This window comes from Bacillus rossius, chromosome 1 (assembly GCF_032445375.1).
Source record: "Bacillus rossius redtenbacheri isolate Brsri chromosome 1, Brsri_v3, whole genome shotgun sequence".
In the NCBI taxonomy this organism is placed as follows: Eukaryota; Metazoa; Arthropoda; class Insecta; order Phasmatodea; family Bacillidae; genus Bacillus; species Bacillus rossius.
In genome coordinates, this window is record NC_086330.1 from 147,274,383 (window position 1) to 147,292,699 (window position 18,317).

Consider the following 18,317-nt stretch of genomic DNA (forward strand, 5'->3'; position numbering starts at 1 on the left):
AATGATGGGACTTTTAAGTCCTGACAGGCATTTATCATATGTCCAGCTCAACAAACAAAAAAAAGGGCGCTCCAGACTGGTGCAGGGCTGCCGTTTTAGTGCTGCAACCTCTTTGTTGTCAATCGAACTTCTTCGACATCTGGCAGAGCGGAGCTATACAGGGACCCAGAGGTCCCGACAGTCAGCATGTGGTTTCAAACATGCACACACTATTTCTATGGGGCTTCAAACATTGTGGGACTCACAAGTACCGCCAGGCAGGAAAGGGTTATGAGAAGAGACGATTAATAGTTTGTTCCAAGGTGGTTAGCAAAAAAAAAAAGCTCTTTATTCCTGGAAGAATGTTTTTGACACTGTAAAGTTGTGTTCAAATGAGCCACATAAGATCTGTACCACAAAAGCAGCTAGTGGAATGAGCTTCTTTATCCGATCAAGTGGGTCATACTAAATTTCTTCTTTACGTTTGAATGTGTCGTTACTTATCAACTATAGTTCATTTGTTTCGTACATACAGATCGTATTATAAATTTTTCCGTGACGTTACTATACAAAAACGTTATTTAAACATATATTTTATTTAACGAGAGGTCACGAAGTAACTGAAACGAATAAAGTATGTTTGTTTATATGATATAAATCGAATTTTTGTTCGAACGTTTCCACTTTTAAAACAAGCGCCCTCCGATCACACGATAGAAGAGGAAACGGAATGATCCGAACTTTGCCCAAACGACCGTAGCATATATTTCAAGAGATTATTCCAAGTTCATATTTAGACTTTTATTCATGGTGGAACGTATTTGCAAACGCTGCGATTTGTAAACCGGAGCGCTGGTAGTTATGATGCGCAGCATTTGAGCGTTTTCTAACACCATTGTGTTGTATGGTAGCTACCTTTTATTCACAGCGCTGCGATCTGCCACGCGCACGCAGGGTTGCCAACCCTATTGCTCCCTCCAAGGTCACCGTCACAGTTTATTCTGCTCGATGTTTGGTGTTGACTTGTACAAAGAAGTGTAAAATCATTAAATTTGATGATGAATGTTTTATTTGCGAGATTAAACTGAGACCGTGTATTTGGACAATCGCCGCTGCAGACTATAAACACAACCAATCAAAGAATAAGCAGTGGTTGGTATAAATTCATTGGCAATAACGCCAACACAGCTGTAAACAGCGTTCAGGCATGCAAACGCGTGAATAAAAGAGGTCTTGCATTCTTCGATTCATCTTGCAATGGAGCTGTATCGATGTCGTGATGACTCGACGATTGTAACGATAAAATTCTAAAAGGTTTCCAGAGCCCCGAACGAAAGAAATGCTGGAAACACGAACAAAATGTGTCCAAGCCTAACACAAATTTAGATTTTTCCCGATGAACCAATGTTGGTTGGTCTTACTGGCTATCGGCTTCTCATAAAAATCTGTTCTTTCTGCATAGAATCTAAGTTAATGCCTCGGGTTCTTAATTACTTGTGAACAAACTAGAAAGTTTTTTATTGATGAGGACGATTTCATGGCGAAACAATTATTTATATTAGCATTCTTCACCCCGAGGAAGAAAAAACCATCCCGGGCTTTAGTGTAACTCTTGAATCACAATAATGCGACGGCGCGATGCGACAGCGAAATATCACGTTATTGTAACATACTGTTTTTATTCGCACGATAACAAAAATTAAACAATTGCACATAAAATGTTTATTGGGGGCATTTGCGCACCAAACAAATGACAACCATCAATTCTTGCAGGGTTTTTTTAATACATATGTTTGAGACAGTAATTTGTATAATTCAAATTTATCAACAATTTTAAAAATCACTATGTTAAAAAATTAGTACCTACACATACCGATAACATTACAAGAATAATATTAGAAAATCCAATTTATCAATTTTTCGGAAACAAAATTCTGACACGCATATCAGGGACGTCGCGCCCGCAACGCGATGGAAATGGAAAATATTCATAATTGGGAAGTCTGTAGCGTCCGAAATTTTGTTCGCGCTGACGTCACAGACGTGTGGAACGTGATTTGTTAGAAATATTGGCGTCGCCTTCGTCGCAGTATTGTTGTGTAAAGTGGCGCGAGAACAGAGACCAAGTTTTCTGTAACTAACTGCGTGCATTGTAAATGTAGTTGCAATATACATTTGGTTCGGAGAGAGGGCTGCGTGTTATTTTGGAGCGAATAAACACACGGACCAAGTGTATGCTAATGTGTATAGAGTTCGCACAAAGCCACACCAATTCAGGTATTAGTGTGTTGACGTTGTCGTTGGAGATCTTGGGGCATTTGGGGAGGGGTTGCGGAGTGTTGCTTAAAGGGCCTGTCACAATTTCCAATTTTTTGCTTCCTACAACCTTACATTATGTTGTGTCAAAGTTGGAGGGTTATGGCGTTACCGTAAACGTCGCTGGTGCACCCATGTTTGTTTGACAAGTTGGATGAGTTTATTTACATAAAATATTTTGCATATAGGACGAGTTTTAAAATATGTTGGATGTTGGTTGCAATCAGCCAATCAAAATCGTGCATAGAAAAAACGGAAATTGCATTCGTTTCCGTCACAACTAATATTTAAAATCATGAAGAAACATGGGTGATTCAAGAGGTTATAAAAGTGAAATAACAAAAAGAATGTTAAAAGAATGTCGTATGCGAAATAATTTTATTTTTAAAATGGAAATTATTTTTATATAACTTAAAAAAGTCACGGAACTTTTATTTATAATGTAAAGAATATTATTGTGAGTTAAATATATATATGTTTAAACAACAAAAATAAGTTCAAAAATTCAATCCATCACTTTTATGCGTTATTTAATTTCAAAATGAAATAAAAATTATTGAAAAGTTTGAGATAGCTCAGGCCAAATATTACACTATTTTTTTTTTTACATATTTTTGTGGTGTATATTACTTTTCCCAATTATTAAAATGAAATGATTTTGCTACAGCCACAAAATTCGCAAACTTCATTCAATTAAATATAATTCATACGCTCAGTATTACATATTAAATATTTTTTTAATATTTTTACAATAAATATGTTTTTCGGTACCAACTTCATAGACGTACATCAGCCTTCGGAAGCACTAGATCATAAGTCGCAAAGATGTTTTCAACTTAAATTGTCATGGTAAAACTGCAGCCAAATTTTGTAGATTGAATTCATAATATCCCTATATATAGGTGTGTGTGTATGTAGGTGAGTGTGTGTGTGTATGTGTGTGTGCGCGCGCGCGAGCGTGTGGCTGAAGATTCGCGAACGTGGATTATTTGGGCATCTGACTCGGGGTTAATGAAAATAATAGTTTTCCCGTTGCCAGAGCGCGGTGTTGCCAGAACGCGATGTTGCCAGAGCGCGGTGTGCTTGAGCCGGTCACCCCACGACACGACACGCGAACCCACCATTACGGTGTTTATCGCATAAACAGTTCCCCTCCGTCTTCGATGTCTGATTGGGGGGAAGTAAGGAAAAATAACCAAGTAGCCTACACGTCTGGGCGGTGCGCGCACGTGATATTTCTTCGTCGTCACGCCCGCGAGGGATCGCGGAGATGGCGAAGTCTTGCTAGAACACGAGGGAGTTACGTTTTCCCTTATGTTGTGACTTTTTGGGTGCCCTCCAAGAACACGCTTCATCGAGATGAAAACGCGCCGTTCGATTTAACTTTAGATCTATTTCTTTGTGCGCGTTTAGGGTAAAATTTTAGTAAGCCACAAACAAATAAGGATGGCAGTTTAACAGGAAGAAATATGTAAGCGCATGCATGTGCGCATACCTACGAGCCGCGGTCGTGTGGAGGCTTTAACCCATATATATGTATATATATATATATATATATATTCGTGAGAAACGGGGGACGTACCAAGCGTATCGGTGTGCCAATTAAATTGTCGTAATAGCAAAACTCTATTGGAATACATTATATAAACTTAAGTAGTCACAAATATAAATAATAGCCAATTTAAAGATTCGTTATAATCTTGCAAAAATACCGTTGATAATCCAATATTATTCGCCTTATAACATTATGTGTGTGTGTGTGGCTTAGTAGATAGATGCGGGGTTAAGAAACTCAAGTTTCCAAGATGTAATCCCATCGTTGGAATATATGTGTGTGTGTATATATATATATATATATATATATATATATATATATATATGTATATATATATATAGATATATATATATATATATATATATATATATATATATATATTCAATGCAACGTATTATTGCATTAAAACATTTTCTAAAAAAATAATATTTTTTTATTTGACAAGTAAATTATAATAACTTATATTAAATATTTCAGCCCGTTGTTTTAATTATTTTACAATAGGTAGGCATATAACTTTATTTTGTTATTTACGATAAAAATAAATTTTATAAACACCACCGAAGTGATTAAGTGAGAATAAATATATAAATATAGGCACACATACATAAAGAATGGTTTTTGCTTTATTTTGAAATTTTTTAAATATCTACAGTTTTTTTTCAAGCTTGATGAAATATCGCACATTTGACTTTCAAAACAAGAGAAATGTTACGGTTTACACGAAATATCGCAATAACCACTTCATCTCTCATACCGGCCAACCCCCATTGAGGGGAATTTTGATATTTCTGGATGAATTTTTGCCCAACTGACTTCGCAAAAGAAAACTACTCATTTCCCTTATTCCCCATATAACAAAAATAAAACATTTAATTCTTGTACTCAAATTACTGTCCCTAAAAATATGAAGCCTCTTCAAACTGCGTACAGCTAATGCAATCCCTGGATTCTAAACTTATACGAAGTGAGTTTGAATCTGACACACTTCCACTGCAGGCTCCTCAAGTAAAGTTAAGTTGAAAATATACACAACGGCATATGGTCTACAGAGCTTTCCAAGACTGGCATACGCCTTTGTGCTTGCAATTGAACCGGTCGGTTTGAAAATACTAAAGAAACTATTTATGATGAAACCCTAAGCATCTAAGTAATGTATTATTGCATAAAGTTCTTCAAACACTGCAAATCCTTTTGCAGAATCAAAATTATTTAATGGAAATAATTTAAGGTAGCACCCTTAATAGCCTTCAATTTTTGTGGTGTGGAGGAAAAATGTGTGTTTTAAAGCCTGGATATTAATCTTCATGTAAAATGTAACGTAAAAGGTCGCTTTGTCGAACTACCCCATACTCCACCGTTTTCGCGAAAAAACTAGTATAAAACTCAGAATGAAATATTTCGACGCCTGGCAGGTGCGCAACACTCACAACGTTCAGTTTGAAATAACTGCCTAAAATCTGAGTCACTGAGTTTCAAGTTACTTACACACAAATGAAGGTATATCTAAGATAACATTGAACTAAAAATTAAACTTAAACAAGTGCAGATGTAACTTAAAGCACGACATACCTGATCTCCCTCCTTACCAATATTGTGTTATGTTATTTATTTTGGAATTCTAACAGGTTGTCTAAAATATGTGGTGAATAAATTTCAGAACCTTTCAATGATATTTTATTACAATATTTTAAATTTTAAACATACATGTTATCCATGTACGTGTTATGCATTAGATTGAACAGGGTGTTTTTTTTTGTTAAAAAGCTAAATAAAAACCTTTGCAAATATATTTTTCCCGAAACTTAAGTGGGCAGGCCCCAACTATTTATATTTAATGTGTTTAAAAAAATTTGCATGGTAGCAAAAGACAACTGAAAATTTAATTCCAGACCGTTAAAGGTTTTTTTTTTTTTTTTGCGAATATTTCATTACTTCCGTGTATTTCCGTTTCGTTACATCTTCGCGACTTTCTCGACCTGTGGACACGATGTTTCTTCTGGAAATTGCTGAAGTTGTTGGCCCGTGTGGTTGGAGCGCCGCCTCTCAGAATCCAGGGATTGCTTGGCGCAATATCGGCGCCAGATAGTTCCTCGCCGGGATTCCAGTCACGCGGCCGACCTAATTATACACCTCATTCTCAGGCGAGGGACGCGTCAAGGCACGAGGGACCACCGGCCCACTCACGCAGGTGAGCGCGCCGTCCCGAAAACATCCGCCCCGAGTCAGCTCCACGTACACCTTTACACTTGGATCTGTGAGCTGACTCCCTGTGATGTTAGTGACCGTACACGGGCACGCACTCGTGTCGACACTTCATTTAGAACCAGTTAAAATATTCATGTGCTCATTTAATGTGTCTATCCTGGTTGATAGGCACCTTTTGATTACTTACGTTCACAATCAAATACAACCAAAAATCGCTATTCAAATTCCGACGTTTCTTAAAGTACGTGAAAAGTACCTGTGTACTCAGTTAAACTGCATACCTGATACTCTGCTTTCAGTTAGGACAGCTCTCATGATGTCATTTCCGGGAACAAGTAATTATAATCATACATACTTCATATACCTAAATTCGGACACAGCCTCACATTTACTTATTCCCTACCCAGTCGCCCACGCTACGTCGCAAATTGGCGAGAACTCACGAATTTTAGCCATTTTAAAGTATTTTTTAATGTCTCTTATCAAATCATACCAACCTTTCATTTCAGTTTTGATCACCTAGACGTGCTAAACGGTACCACAAAGGAATGAAAAACAAGTAAAACACGATAACATTATTCGCGATTTTCATTTATTTAACAGACTTTACCTAAACTACCTTTTAATTTACATCAGAATCATGTGCGTAGCCAGGATTTGAGGAAGAAAGGGGGCCAAAATAAGCTAAAATAAAAATAAATATTTAATAGGCGAGTGGTCTTGCAACAAGCAGGGGTTCCGGAGTTCCACCTCCAAATTTTTTTTTTAAAGATGATGCTTTAAGATGTATTTTTAAGCTATCTGAGAACTCTTATGTGTTTATTTTCAAAAACTTAAATTATTAACTAAAATGTGCCACTTAAGAAAGGTAGATCCTTACACCATAAGCCTTAATTATGATTGTGCCTTAATACGTTTTTAAAGAGAAGGCTACTCTATAGTTTTCCATATTCAGTGACCATAAATTGACCAATAAAATAATTATTTAAAGCTGGTTTATGATTATCTTTAAAGGAGAGCCATGGTCTTCCTTGCCCCTTCCTGAAAATGCGCTTGAACAGAATAAAAATACATTTGAGTGAGTCTTTCAGTACTCCCAGATGTGTGACATTTCTCCTTCGTAACGAGCAAATTCATGTGTTCTCATGTTATACACTTGTAAGGGAAACTCGGAAACTAAATTTAACGTAGAATATATTTTTTAAATAATGCCGATTGTGATAAATATATACGCAAATTCTGTTTTCAACTACATTTCTGGACGCGAACCACACATAGTTTCCACACTTGCTGCTAGAATTCGTTGCCGGAGCGGCTAGGTCAAAAATGGAATCTTTCGATATGCTGAGCGAAAGGTTAAAATACCGCTCCGATTAAATCGAAAAAAAGACTTGAAAAAAAATCAAACCTCGGCTTTTGAGCTGATTTTCTTTAAGAAATTTCAATCAAATACTTCCAATCTTTTTAAAATTCACTAAACAGTTATACTATAAAGTTTTACTTTGGCTTTTTGAACTTTGATTCGCGTCATCCGCCACAGATGTATTTTTTCAGATACGCTGACAAAAATTATTAAATTATACAATACGTAATTGTATTTATTATCTACAATTTAACGATAAATCAATATTAAATACATGTATTGTGTGCGTATTCTCATATACCTATACATCCTAAATGTGCAATTTAACATGTTAGCTTTGGTAATTAAAGACGTAAATTCGTGTAATTCAAACGAAGTCTGTAGTAAAATTAGGTTTTGTTGAAACATTTGTGTGAAACAAATTAATTTAGTAATTTTTTTTAAATTCACAACATTGTAAAATTACTGAACATTTGTTTAGGTAATGTAAGGAATTTTTTTTACAGTGCTGCGCGCCGAATGTTAACGAGACCACGGCCATTAAACATAATAACAAAAGGTGTTTTGAACAGCGAGCGACTGCCGCCTAGACTCGGGAGAAGACGGAGAGAAGGCGGAGTGGAGAACCGCTGCTCCTTTGAGTCAATTATTCCCCCGGCAATTAGCAGACACGTCGACGGCTGTACTTCGCACTTCGCACTTCGCCGACGAGCGTTCACTGCTCGCTCGGTGACACCTTTGAGCCCACCAGGAGAGCAGTCGCGAGGTCTCACCACGCCTCACTTGAAACCAGGGCAACCCTGGCATGGCACGCAAAAGTGACCATACTCTCAACTTTCAATAATAAAATCTAACCTAATAATTCTAACATAAAATATTTACAGACTTATCAGGTAAAATTGCACACGTTTTATAATTTATGTTAGTAGAAATGCACCATGTTGCCGAATGTTTGATAAAACATACTAACATATTTAAAACTTGTCCAAATAATATAGAAGTGTGCGAAAAATAACTGTTTGAAAATCGAACCTCTAATTTTCCCAACACCGATTTACATTTCTCCCTGTTTATGAAGTGGGAAGTAAATTGCGTGGTGGTGAAACCAAAATTGGTTCCATATGAATAGCTTTTAAGGGAATGTAAAAATTAAATGATATAGTTCAAAATTAAGAAAATTAGTGGTAAAGATATGGAGCTAGATCTCGGGCTTCCTTCAGTGTTAAAAACTTGTTCTCGGCTTTTGGGTCGAGGCCACGTTCGTGGGAATGATGTTTATAACTCCTGAAGATGGCTGCTGCAAGGCATGCTGAAATTCGGGCACACCGTCATTTCCACGGATGCGGCCACGATCCAAGAGCCAAGGAGTAGTTAATGAGCATTTTATTATAATAAAGAACAACTGCGAGAGTGATGTGTCTTCCCTGCGGTGATTTTTGGTAGGTGTTGCTGGAGTGTTGTTGGTTGTGTGGGATGAATAACGGCAGGAATGTTGACAGGGTGTTGCTGGAGTTGTGGCAGGTGTTGCTGGAGTGTTGTTGGTTGTGTGGAATGAATAACCGCGGGAATGTTGACAGGGTGTTGCTGGAGTTGTGGTAGGTGTTGCTGGAGTGTTGTTGGTTGTGTGGGATGAATAACGGCAGGAATGTTGACAGGGTGTTGCTGGAGTGTAACTGGTGGTGCCGGGTGGTGTGTGGCAGGCGTGGTGAACCGGGGAGACTCGTTCCGGCGCCGGCGGTCGCGCAGCAACAGCCTGGTGCCGCCGGGACTGCAGTCCGCCTCCCCGGACGGCGGCGGAGGAGGGGGCGGGGGGTGCGCGACGCCCGCCCCCGCCCAGGACGACGCCGGGCGCCGCGACGCGCAGGTGATCACGTACCGCGTGGCCATGATCGGCGCCTCGGGGGTCGGCAAGACGGCGCTCGTCAGCCAGTTCATGACCTCCGAGTGCATCAACGCCTACGACAGGCAGAGGGGTGAGTCGCGCGCTGTGTTGTGACTTGTCTCACGCTCCACTCGCTGGAAGGAAACATTATTGTATAGTTAGTTATTTACAAACTTAGACCAAAAATCATTTCTTTTACACTCAACAGAAATAAATTTCTGTACTTTTACAAAAGATTCATTTGTAAACCTGTTGCCATCAAGTTGTTTGTAATACTACAAGAAATATATTGTAACTTTGGGCAACCAATGGCTATGGTTATTTTTGCATAAATCAGATACTTTTTTTGGGAGATAATACTGATAATTTCTTAAGAAAATTGGTGCATAATTATATATTTTATTTGAGGTTACTCAAGCATAATTTTTTTTAAATTATACAAGAGATTATCGAATATTAATTTGTCATTATTTTTATTAGACTTATTAATGTACGCAGTTAAGACTGAAAAGCTATTTAGGGAACGGTTTCCAAATAACTTAAGTATTGAAGTAACTGGGTCAACACAAATAATAAATGTACGGGTATTCGCAGTATTTCTGCGAAAATTATTATAGTGATACAGTAAATTTACAAATACATGTTAATGTACAAATTTACCAATATATGTAATTATAGATGAGTATTTCTGTTCCATTTACGAAAAAAATTATAGGATACAAGTTCCAAAGCACATTTTATAATACGTGTCTGTTAAATTTATAAAGTCAATGTTTTTTTAAGGTATCTCCGATGTTTATCAACTTCGAACTAACACTGTAATCCCTGACTTTTGATTAGTTCTGTATTTAGAAGTTGCTAGTATTTTTTGTTAAACCACAATTGTAATCGACTTTTGAAACAAATTTTCATTAGGATGAGATTAGAAAGAGACGAGTTGTTTAGAGGTGTGACCCACACAAGCATAGATGTACAAGCACAGTGGTTGAACGGTAAGCTAACTCACCTCTTACCAAGGCGGGGTTGAACCAGTATTTTTTTTCTTCGGATATTGGGAAGCACGACGGAGGTTGTCGTGAGTAGTATATAATAGCCGGTCCTGAAACTGGCTTCTGGCTGTGGTGCTTGGTGCCGGTGTCCGCCATCTTGGATTGTGACTTCACGGCGGCAAAAATTCCTCAAAATTCCTCAAAAATGACTCAAAATGACTCAAAAATTCCCGTTTTAAGAAAAAATTTCCCGTTTTCGAGGGAAAAATTCTCGTTTCGAGGGAAAATTTCCCGTTTTATTCCTCAAAAATCCCAACGGCTAGAAATGTCCTGATAGAGGCTTAAGCATCCTTAACTCAAGCCTCAGTTAAGCCTCTATCAGGATGTGACCTTGACCTTTGACCTTGACCCCGGCGGCCATCTTGGATCCGCCATTTTGGATGACGTCATTTCGTTTTCTAGAAAATTCCGGCATTGTGTTATCCGCCATATTGGACGATGACGTCACCGTTGCAATTTTCGTTACGGCCGCCATCTTTAACTTTTTTATTTATTATCCGATTTCAATGAAAAAATTTTTAAAATTTATTAAAAAATCAATTTAATAAAATTTTAATGAAAAATATTTAAAAAATATATTTTTACGACACGGAGTTCGGAGTCCTCGGTTCGAACCCGGTGAGGCCAAAAAAATTAAAAATGGCGACCGATCCTCCTCCCGTGGTGACTTTTGGCAGACTGACTCCCACCACTTTTCTTAAAGCATATATATCGTCACCTAGTATGACGTCATGTCCGCCATCTTGTCTTCGATGCTGGAAGCCATCATCATCATTGTATCGTCGACGAGAGTGCGCTGACACCATGATAGTTTAGTTCGTATCCGCTAGAGTGCAGTAATCATTTATTATTACTGTGACACCCGCCATCTTGAAATATGGCCGCCATCTTGAAAATCCGTAATTATTTAGCTAGAAATTCGGGAAAAATTCCAAAATTCAATAAATAAATCACTCATTAACTTACATATTGATTCGATCCGCTCCAGTCCTTGGTTCGATCCCTGAATGATGCAAAACATTTAATTTTATATAAAAAATAATAATTTCAATAAACCATGTTCAAAATTCTTAAAGAGACTTTAAATCCTCTACTACCATCATCCTATCAGACACCAAGACCACCATATTGGAAATTCGTAATTGTAATGCTAGAGATTCGGGAAAAAGTTCAAAATTCATTAAATAAATTTGTAATCTATATACTGATTGATTAGATCGACTAAGGTCCTTGGTTCGATCCCTGGCCGATACAAAACAACTTTAATTTTAAAAAAGTACCAGAAAAGTGTAAGGTTCGAGAAATAAAACACCTCAAAGTCTATTACAAACATAATATTTATTACACAATTTCTATCCTACTACAGAATCACTTGCGAAAGCCAACAACAATCTTATAAACATTTAGCCCTGCATAGACGTGCAACGACTACTTCTTAGCTCCAAATGGCTCCCAAAGCTCCAACAGCCTCCAAATGCTTAACACAGCTCCAAATGGCTCCAAATGCTCCAAACGGCTCCAAATGCTCCAAATGTCTCCAGCAGCTCCAAATGCTTGACAGCTCCAAATGCGTCAAAAGGCTCCAAATGCTCCAATAGCTCCAAAAAAAAAGCTCCAAATGCTCCAATAGCCTCCAAATGCTTAACACAGCTCCAAATGGCTCCAAATGCTCCAAACGGCCTCCAAATGCTTGACAGCCTCCAAATGCTTAACACAGCTCTAAATGGCTCCAAATGCTCCAAACGGCCTCCAAATGCTTGACAGCTCCAAATGTCTCCAGCAGCTCCAAATGCTCCAACAGCTCCAAAAAAAGGCTCCAAATGCTCCAACAGCCTCCAAATGCTTAACGGAGCTCCAAATGGCTCCAAATGCTTGACAGCTCTAAATGCATAACACAGCTCCAAATGGCTCCAAATGCTCCAAACGGCCTCCAAATGCTTGACAGCTCCAAATGTCTCCAGCAGCTCCAAATGCTCCAACAGCTCCAAAAAAAAAAGGCTCCAAAAGCTCCAACAGCCTCCAAATGCTTAACACAGTTCCAAATGGCTCCAAATGCTCCAAACGGCCTCCAAATGCTTGACAGCTCCAAATGTTTCCAGCAGCTCCAAATGCTCCAAATGCTTGACAGCTCCAAATGCTTCAAAAGGCTCCAAATGCTCCAAATGCTCCAAACGGCCTCCAAATGGCTCCAACAGCTCCAACAGCCTCCAAATGCTTGACAGCTCCAAATGTTTCCAGCAGCTCCAAATGCTCCAAATGGCTCCAACAGCCTCCAAATGCTTAACACAGCTCTAAATGGCTCCAACAGCTCCAAAAGACTCCAAATGCTTCAAAAGGCTCCAATTGCTCCAAGAGCTCCATCTCCAATTGGTTCCAACTGATTCCTATTACTTTTATCGAACTTGGCATGATTACTAACATGTCTTTATTAGTATACATTTTGACTGGCAGTGGTAACGTTTTTTTACACCTTTAAGTTATAAGTTTTATTTAGAAATCAGATTTCGATAAATGATAGCTTCCATCTGGAAAGAAAATATATTAATTTATCTTCAAGTTTATACACATACATTTAATTTAATCCATTATTGTATGTAGCCAGCTTCCCTCAGTTCTTTGAGTATGAAGGATATTTCTTTAATGTTCGAATAGTTTCCTGCACAAAGCGATCCATGTAGTAGTCGTAGCCTGTTAACCAATATGTTAGGATCTTCCCATGAGGTATAATCAATCTCTTCTGCTGCCTTCATCATCCTTGCATGTTTATAATAAATATTATCTCTGGTGTTTATCGTTTTAACACCAACCACAAGGTCACTTTCGTCATCTTGCCAGTGATTATCACAAGCTTGATCAGGATAATTTATTTTATTACGACGTTTCCATCGTTTTGGTCTCAAACCACCATCACAGTCTTCGCTCTTGATTGCTTTTGGTGCTTCAGTACAGTACTCAATCATGTCAGCCTCAGATGTGTCACCACAATCTTCAATCATGCCAGCTTCTGATGTGTCACCACAGTCTTCAATCATGTCAGCACCACAAACTTGATCAGGATAATTTATTTTATTACGTCGTTTCCATCGTTTTGGTCTCAGACTGCCATCACAGTCTTCGATCTTGCCTGCTTTAGGTGTTTCAGTACAGTACTCAATCATGTCAGCCTCAGATGTGTCACCACAATCTTCAATCATGCCAGCCTCAGATGATTCATCAAAGTCTTCGACCTTGTAAGCTTCAGGTGGTTCTCCATCTTTCACATTTTCATGGAGACGACTAGATATTGGAGTAAATATATTTTCATTTCTAATGTGGTTACAACTTCCTTCGTTTGTTTTAAATTTTAAATTATTATCTTGATCTAGATCAGTAATTTTAGCATTAGCTTTTTCGCCTTCGTTCCTCTTCCGCGATGTTGTAGCCCAGTCTTCGTTATCTTTATTCATCTTAATTGTACAGGTCTTGTAATGTCTATCCAAGTAATATCTTCTACCAAAGGATTTCTGACACTGACTGCAATGAAATGGTTTTTGACAAGGACCCAAATTACACTCGCTTCTCTCATGTCGTTTAGCATTCTTTCTCAAGGTAAACACCTTGCTACAGTATCTACAGTGATGACGTTTTGATACAGCAACAAATCCCGTTTCAGGATTCATATTAGTTATTGAGACTAATGCCAGATGTAAACTAAGAGTTTTAAATTAGATATATTACTTAAATAGAATTTTTTAATTATTTCATCAGCGAGAATTAATTTATCTCATTCAAAGGTACTTGTTGCAAGTAGTTCTGCTTTTCAACAACAGATGTCGCCACATGTTACTTGCAGGTAAATAATATTTAGTTATTTTATGCGGGATGCGGGATGCTCACTAACGATCGCAAAAGAAGGATGGCTTCGCTAGACTCCAAGGAGAAGGAAGTTCGTCCATCCTGTTAGTGCTTCTTAGATTTCTCAGAGATTATTTGACTGAGTAATGATATTTTTTTTTTAAATTTCCACCTGATAAAAATATTACAAGTGCTGATTTATTGGCAGAATTTCAATAATTAAATGCGACCTTGAATAAAAAATGACATGACTCATTAAGTAAAAAAAATTCTTCATGCAGAGATCAATTCCTCATCAGTAACCAGAAGCACTCGGAGAAAACCATCAGATGTCTAGTCAGGAATAATCAGAAGCACCCAGAGAAAACCATCAAAATATTGTCAAGAATAATCAGGAGCACACGGAGAAAACTACCATAATATTGTCAAGAATAAACGGGAGCACACGGAGAAATCCACCATAATATTGACAAGAATAATCAGGAGCACACGGAGAAAACCACCGCAAGTTTTCTTTGATATCATAAAATTTCAGGAAAAAAATAATACTAAAAATAAAAATAAATTAATAAAAAATTTAAAAAAAAAATAAAATAAAAAAAATACATAAAATTCTGGCTTGTACTAGAACTCTATCTTTGTTCAACAATGAGAAGTTCACAAGCTAGCAGAATTTTATGTATTTTTTTTTATTTTATTTTTTTTTTAATTTTTTATTAATTTATTTTTATTTTTAGTATTATTTTTTTCCTGAAATTTTATGATATCAAAGAAAATTTGCGGTGGTTTTCTCCGTGTGCTCCTGATTATTCTTGTCAATATTATGGTGGATTTCTCCGTGTGCTCCCGTTTATTCTTGACAATATTATGGTAGTTTTCTCCGTGTGCTCCTGATTATTCTTGACAATATTTTGATGGTTTTCTCTGGGTGCTTCTGATTATTCCTGACTAGACATCTGATGGTTTTCTCCGAGTGCTTCTGGTTACTGATGAGGAATTGATCTCTGCATGAAGAATTTTTTTTACTTAATGAGTCATGTCATTTTTTATTCAAGGTCGCATTTAATTATTGAAATTCTGCCAATAAATCAGCACTTGTAATATTTTTATCAGGTGGAAATTTAAAAAAAAAATATCATTACTCAGTCAAATAATCTCTGAGAAATCTAAGAAGCACTAACAGGATGGACGAACTTCCTTCTCCTTGGAGTCTAGCGAAGCCATCCTTCTTTTGCGATCGTTAGTGAGCATCCCGCATCCCGCATAAAATAACTAAATATTATTTACCTGCAAGTAACATGTGGCGACATCTGTTGTTGAAAAGCAGAACTACTTGCAACAAGTACCTTTGAATGAGATAAATTAATTCTCGCTGATGAAATAATTAAAAAATTCTATTTAAGTAATATATCTAATTTAAAACTCTTAGTTTGCATCTGGCATTAGTCTCAATAACTAATATGAATCCTGAAACGGGATTTGTTGCTGTATCAAAACGTCATCACTGTAGATACTGTAGCAAGGTGTTTACCTTGAGAAAGAATGCTAAACGACATGAGAGAAGCGAGTGTAATTTGGGTCCTTGTCAAAAACCATTTCATTGCAGTCAGTGTCAGAAATCCTTTGGTAGAAGATATTACTTGGATAGACATTACAAGACCTGTACAATTAAGATGAATAAAGATAACGAAGACTGGGCTACAACATCGCGGAAGAGGAACGAAGGCGAAAAAGCTAATGCTAAAATTACTGATCTAGATCAAGATAATAATTTAAAATTTAAAACAAACGAAGGAAGTTGTAACCACATTAGAAATGAAAATATATTTACTCCAATATCTAGTCGTCTCCATGAAAATGTGAAAGATGGAGAACCACCTGAAGCTTACAAGGTCGAAGACTTTGATGAATCATCTGAGGCTGGCATGATTTAAGATTGTGGTGACACATCTGAGGCTGACATGATTGAGTACTGTACTGAAACACCTAAAGCAGGCAAGATCGAAGACTGTGATGGCAGTCTGAGACCAAAACGATGGAAACGACGTAATAAAATAAATTATCCTGATCAAGTTTGTGGTGCTGACATGATTGAAGACTGTGGTGACACATCAGAAGCTGGCATGATTGAAGATTGTGGTGACACATCTGAGGCTGACATGATTGAGTACTGTACTGAAGCACCAAAAGCATGCAAGAGCGAAGACTGTGATGGTGGTTTGAGACCAAAACGATGGAAACGTCGTAATAAAATAAATTATCCTGATCAAGCTTGTGATAATCACTGGCAAGATGACGAAAGTGACCTTGTGGTTGGTGTTAAAACGATAAACACCAGAGATAATATTTATTATAAACATGCAAGGATGATGAAGGCAGCAGAAGAGATTGATTATACCTCATGGGAAGATCCTAACATATTGGTTAACAGGCTACGACTACTACATGGATCGCTTTGTGCAGGAAACTATTCGAACATTAAAGAAATATCCTTCATACTCAAAGAACTGAGGGAAGCTGGCTACATACAATAATGGATTAAATTAAATGTATGTGTATAAACTTGAAGATAAATTAATATATTTTCTTTCCAGATGGAAGCTATCATTTATCGAAATCTGATTTCTAAATAAAACTTATAACTTAAAGGTGTAAAAAAACGTTACCACTGCCAGTCAAAATGTATACTGATAAAGACATGTTAGTAATCATGCCAAGTTCGATAAAAGTAATAGGAATCAGTTGGAACCAATTGGAGATGGAGCTCTTGGAGCAATTGGAGCCTTTTGAAGCATTTGGAGTCTTTTGGAGCTGTTGGAGCCATTTAGAGCTGTGTTAAGCATTTGGAGGCTGTTGGAGCCATTTGGAGCATTTGGAGCTGCTGGAAACATTTGGAGCTGTCAAGCATTTGGAGGCTGTTGGAGCTGTTGGAGCCATTTGGAGGCCGTTTGGAGCATTTGGAGCATTTGGAGCCTTTTGAAGCATTTGGAGCTGTCAAGCATTTGGAGCATTTGGAGCTGCTGGAAACATTTGGAGCTGTCAAGCATTTGGAGGCCGTTTGGAGCATTTGGAGCCATTTGGAACTGTGTTAAGCATTTGGAGGCTGTTGGAGCTTTTGGAGCCTTTTTTTTTTGGAGCTGTTGGAGCATTTGGAGCTGCTGGAGACATTTGGAGCTGTCAAGCATTTGGAGGCCGTTTGGAGCATTTGGAGCCATTTGGAGCTGTGTTATGCATTTAGAGCTGTCAAGCATTTGGAGCCATTTGGAGCTCCGTTAAGCATTTGGAGGCTGTTGGAGCATTTGGAGCCTTTTTTTGGAGCTGTTGGAGCATTTGGAGCTGCTGGAGACATTTGGAGCTGTCAAGCATTTGGAGGCCGTTTGGAGCATTTGGAGCCATTTAGAGCTGTGTTAAGCATTTGGAGGCTGTCAAGCATTTGGAGGCCGTTTGGAGCATTTGGAGCCATTTGGAGCTGTGTTAAGCATTTGGAGGCTATTGGAGCATTTGGAGCCTTTTTTTTGGAGCTGTTGGAGCATTTGGAGCCTTTTGACGCATTTGGAGCTGTCAAGCATTTGGAGCTGCTGGAGACATTTGGAGCATTTGGAGCCGTTTGGAGCATTTGGAGCCATTTGGAGCTGTGTTAAGCATTTGGAGGCTGTTGGAGCTTTGGGAGCCATTTGGAGCTAAGAAGTAGTCGTTGCACGTCTATGCAGGGCTAAATGTTTATAAGATTGTTGTTGGCTTTCGCAAGTGATTCTGTAGTAGGATAGAAATTGTGTAATAAATATTATGTTTGTAATAGACTTTGAGGTGTTTTATTTCTCGAACCTTACACTTTTCTGGTACTTTTTTAAAATTAAAGTTGTTTTGTATCGGCCAGGGATCGAACCAAGGACCTTAGTCGATCTAATCAATCAGTATATAGATTACAAATTTATTTAATGAATTTTGAACTTTTTCCCGAATCTCTAGCATTACAATTACGAATTTCCAATATGGTGGTCTTGGTGTCTGATAGGATGATGGTAGTAGAGGATTTAAAGTCTCTTTAAGAATTTTGAACATGGTTTATTGAAATTATTATTTTTTATATAAAATTAAATGTTTTGCATCATTCAGGGATCGAACCAAGGA

At 37.7% G+C, this 18,317-nt stretch overlaps 1 protein-coding gene across 1 annotated transcript in view; it reads left to right on the forward strand.

Annotated features, from left to right (window-relative positions):
* Positions 1-18,317, forward strand: part of LOC134537394 (GTP-binding protein RAD) — a 422,548-nt gene that overhangs the window by 254,420 nt on the left and 149,811 nt on the right. Inside the window, exon 2 of the mRNA XM_063377809.1 lies at positions 9,122-9,394. Coding sequence (XP_063233879.1) covers positions 9,122-9,394 — 273 coding nt within the window. The remainder of the gene's footprint in view (positions 1-9,121; positions 9,395-18,317) is intronic.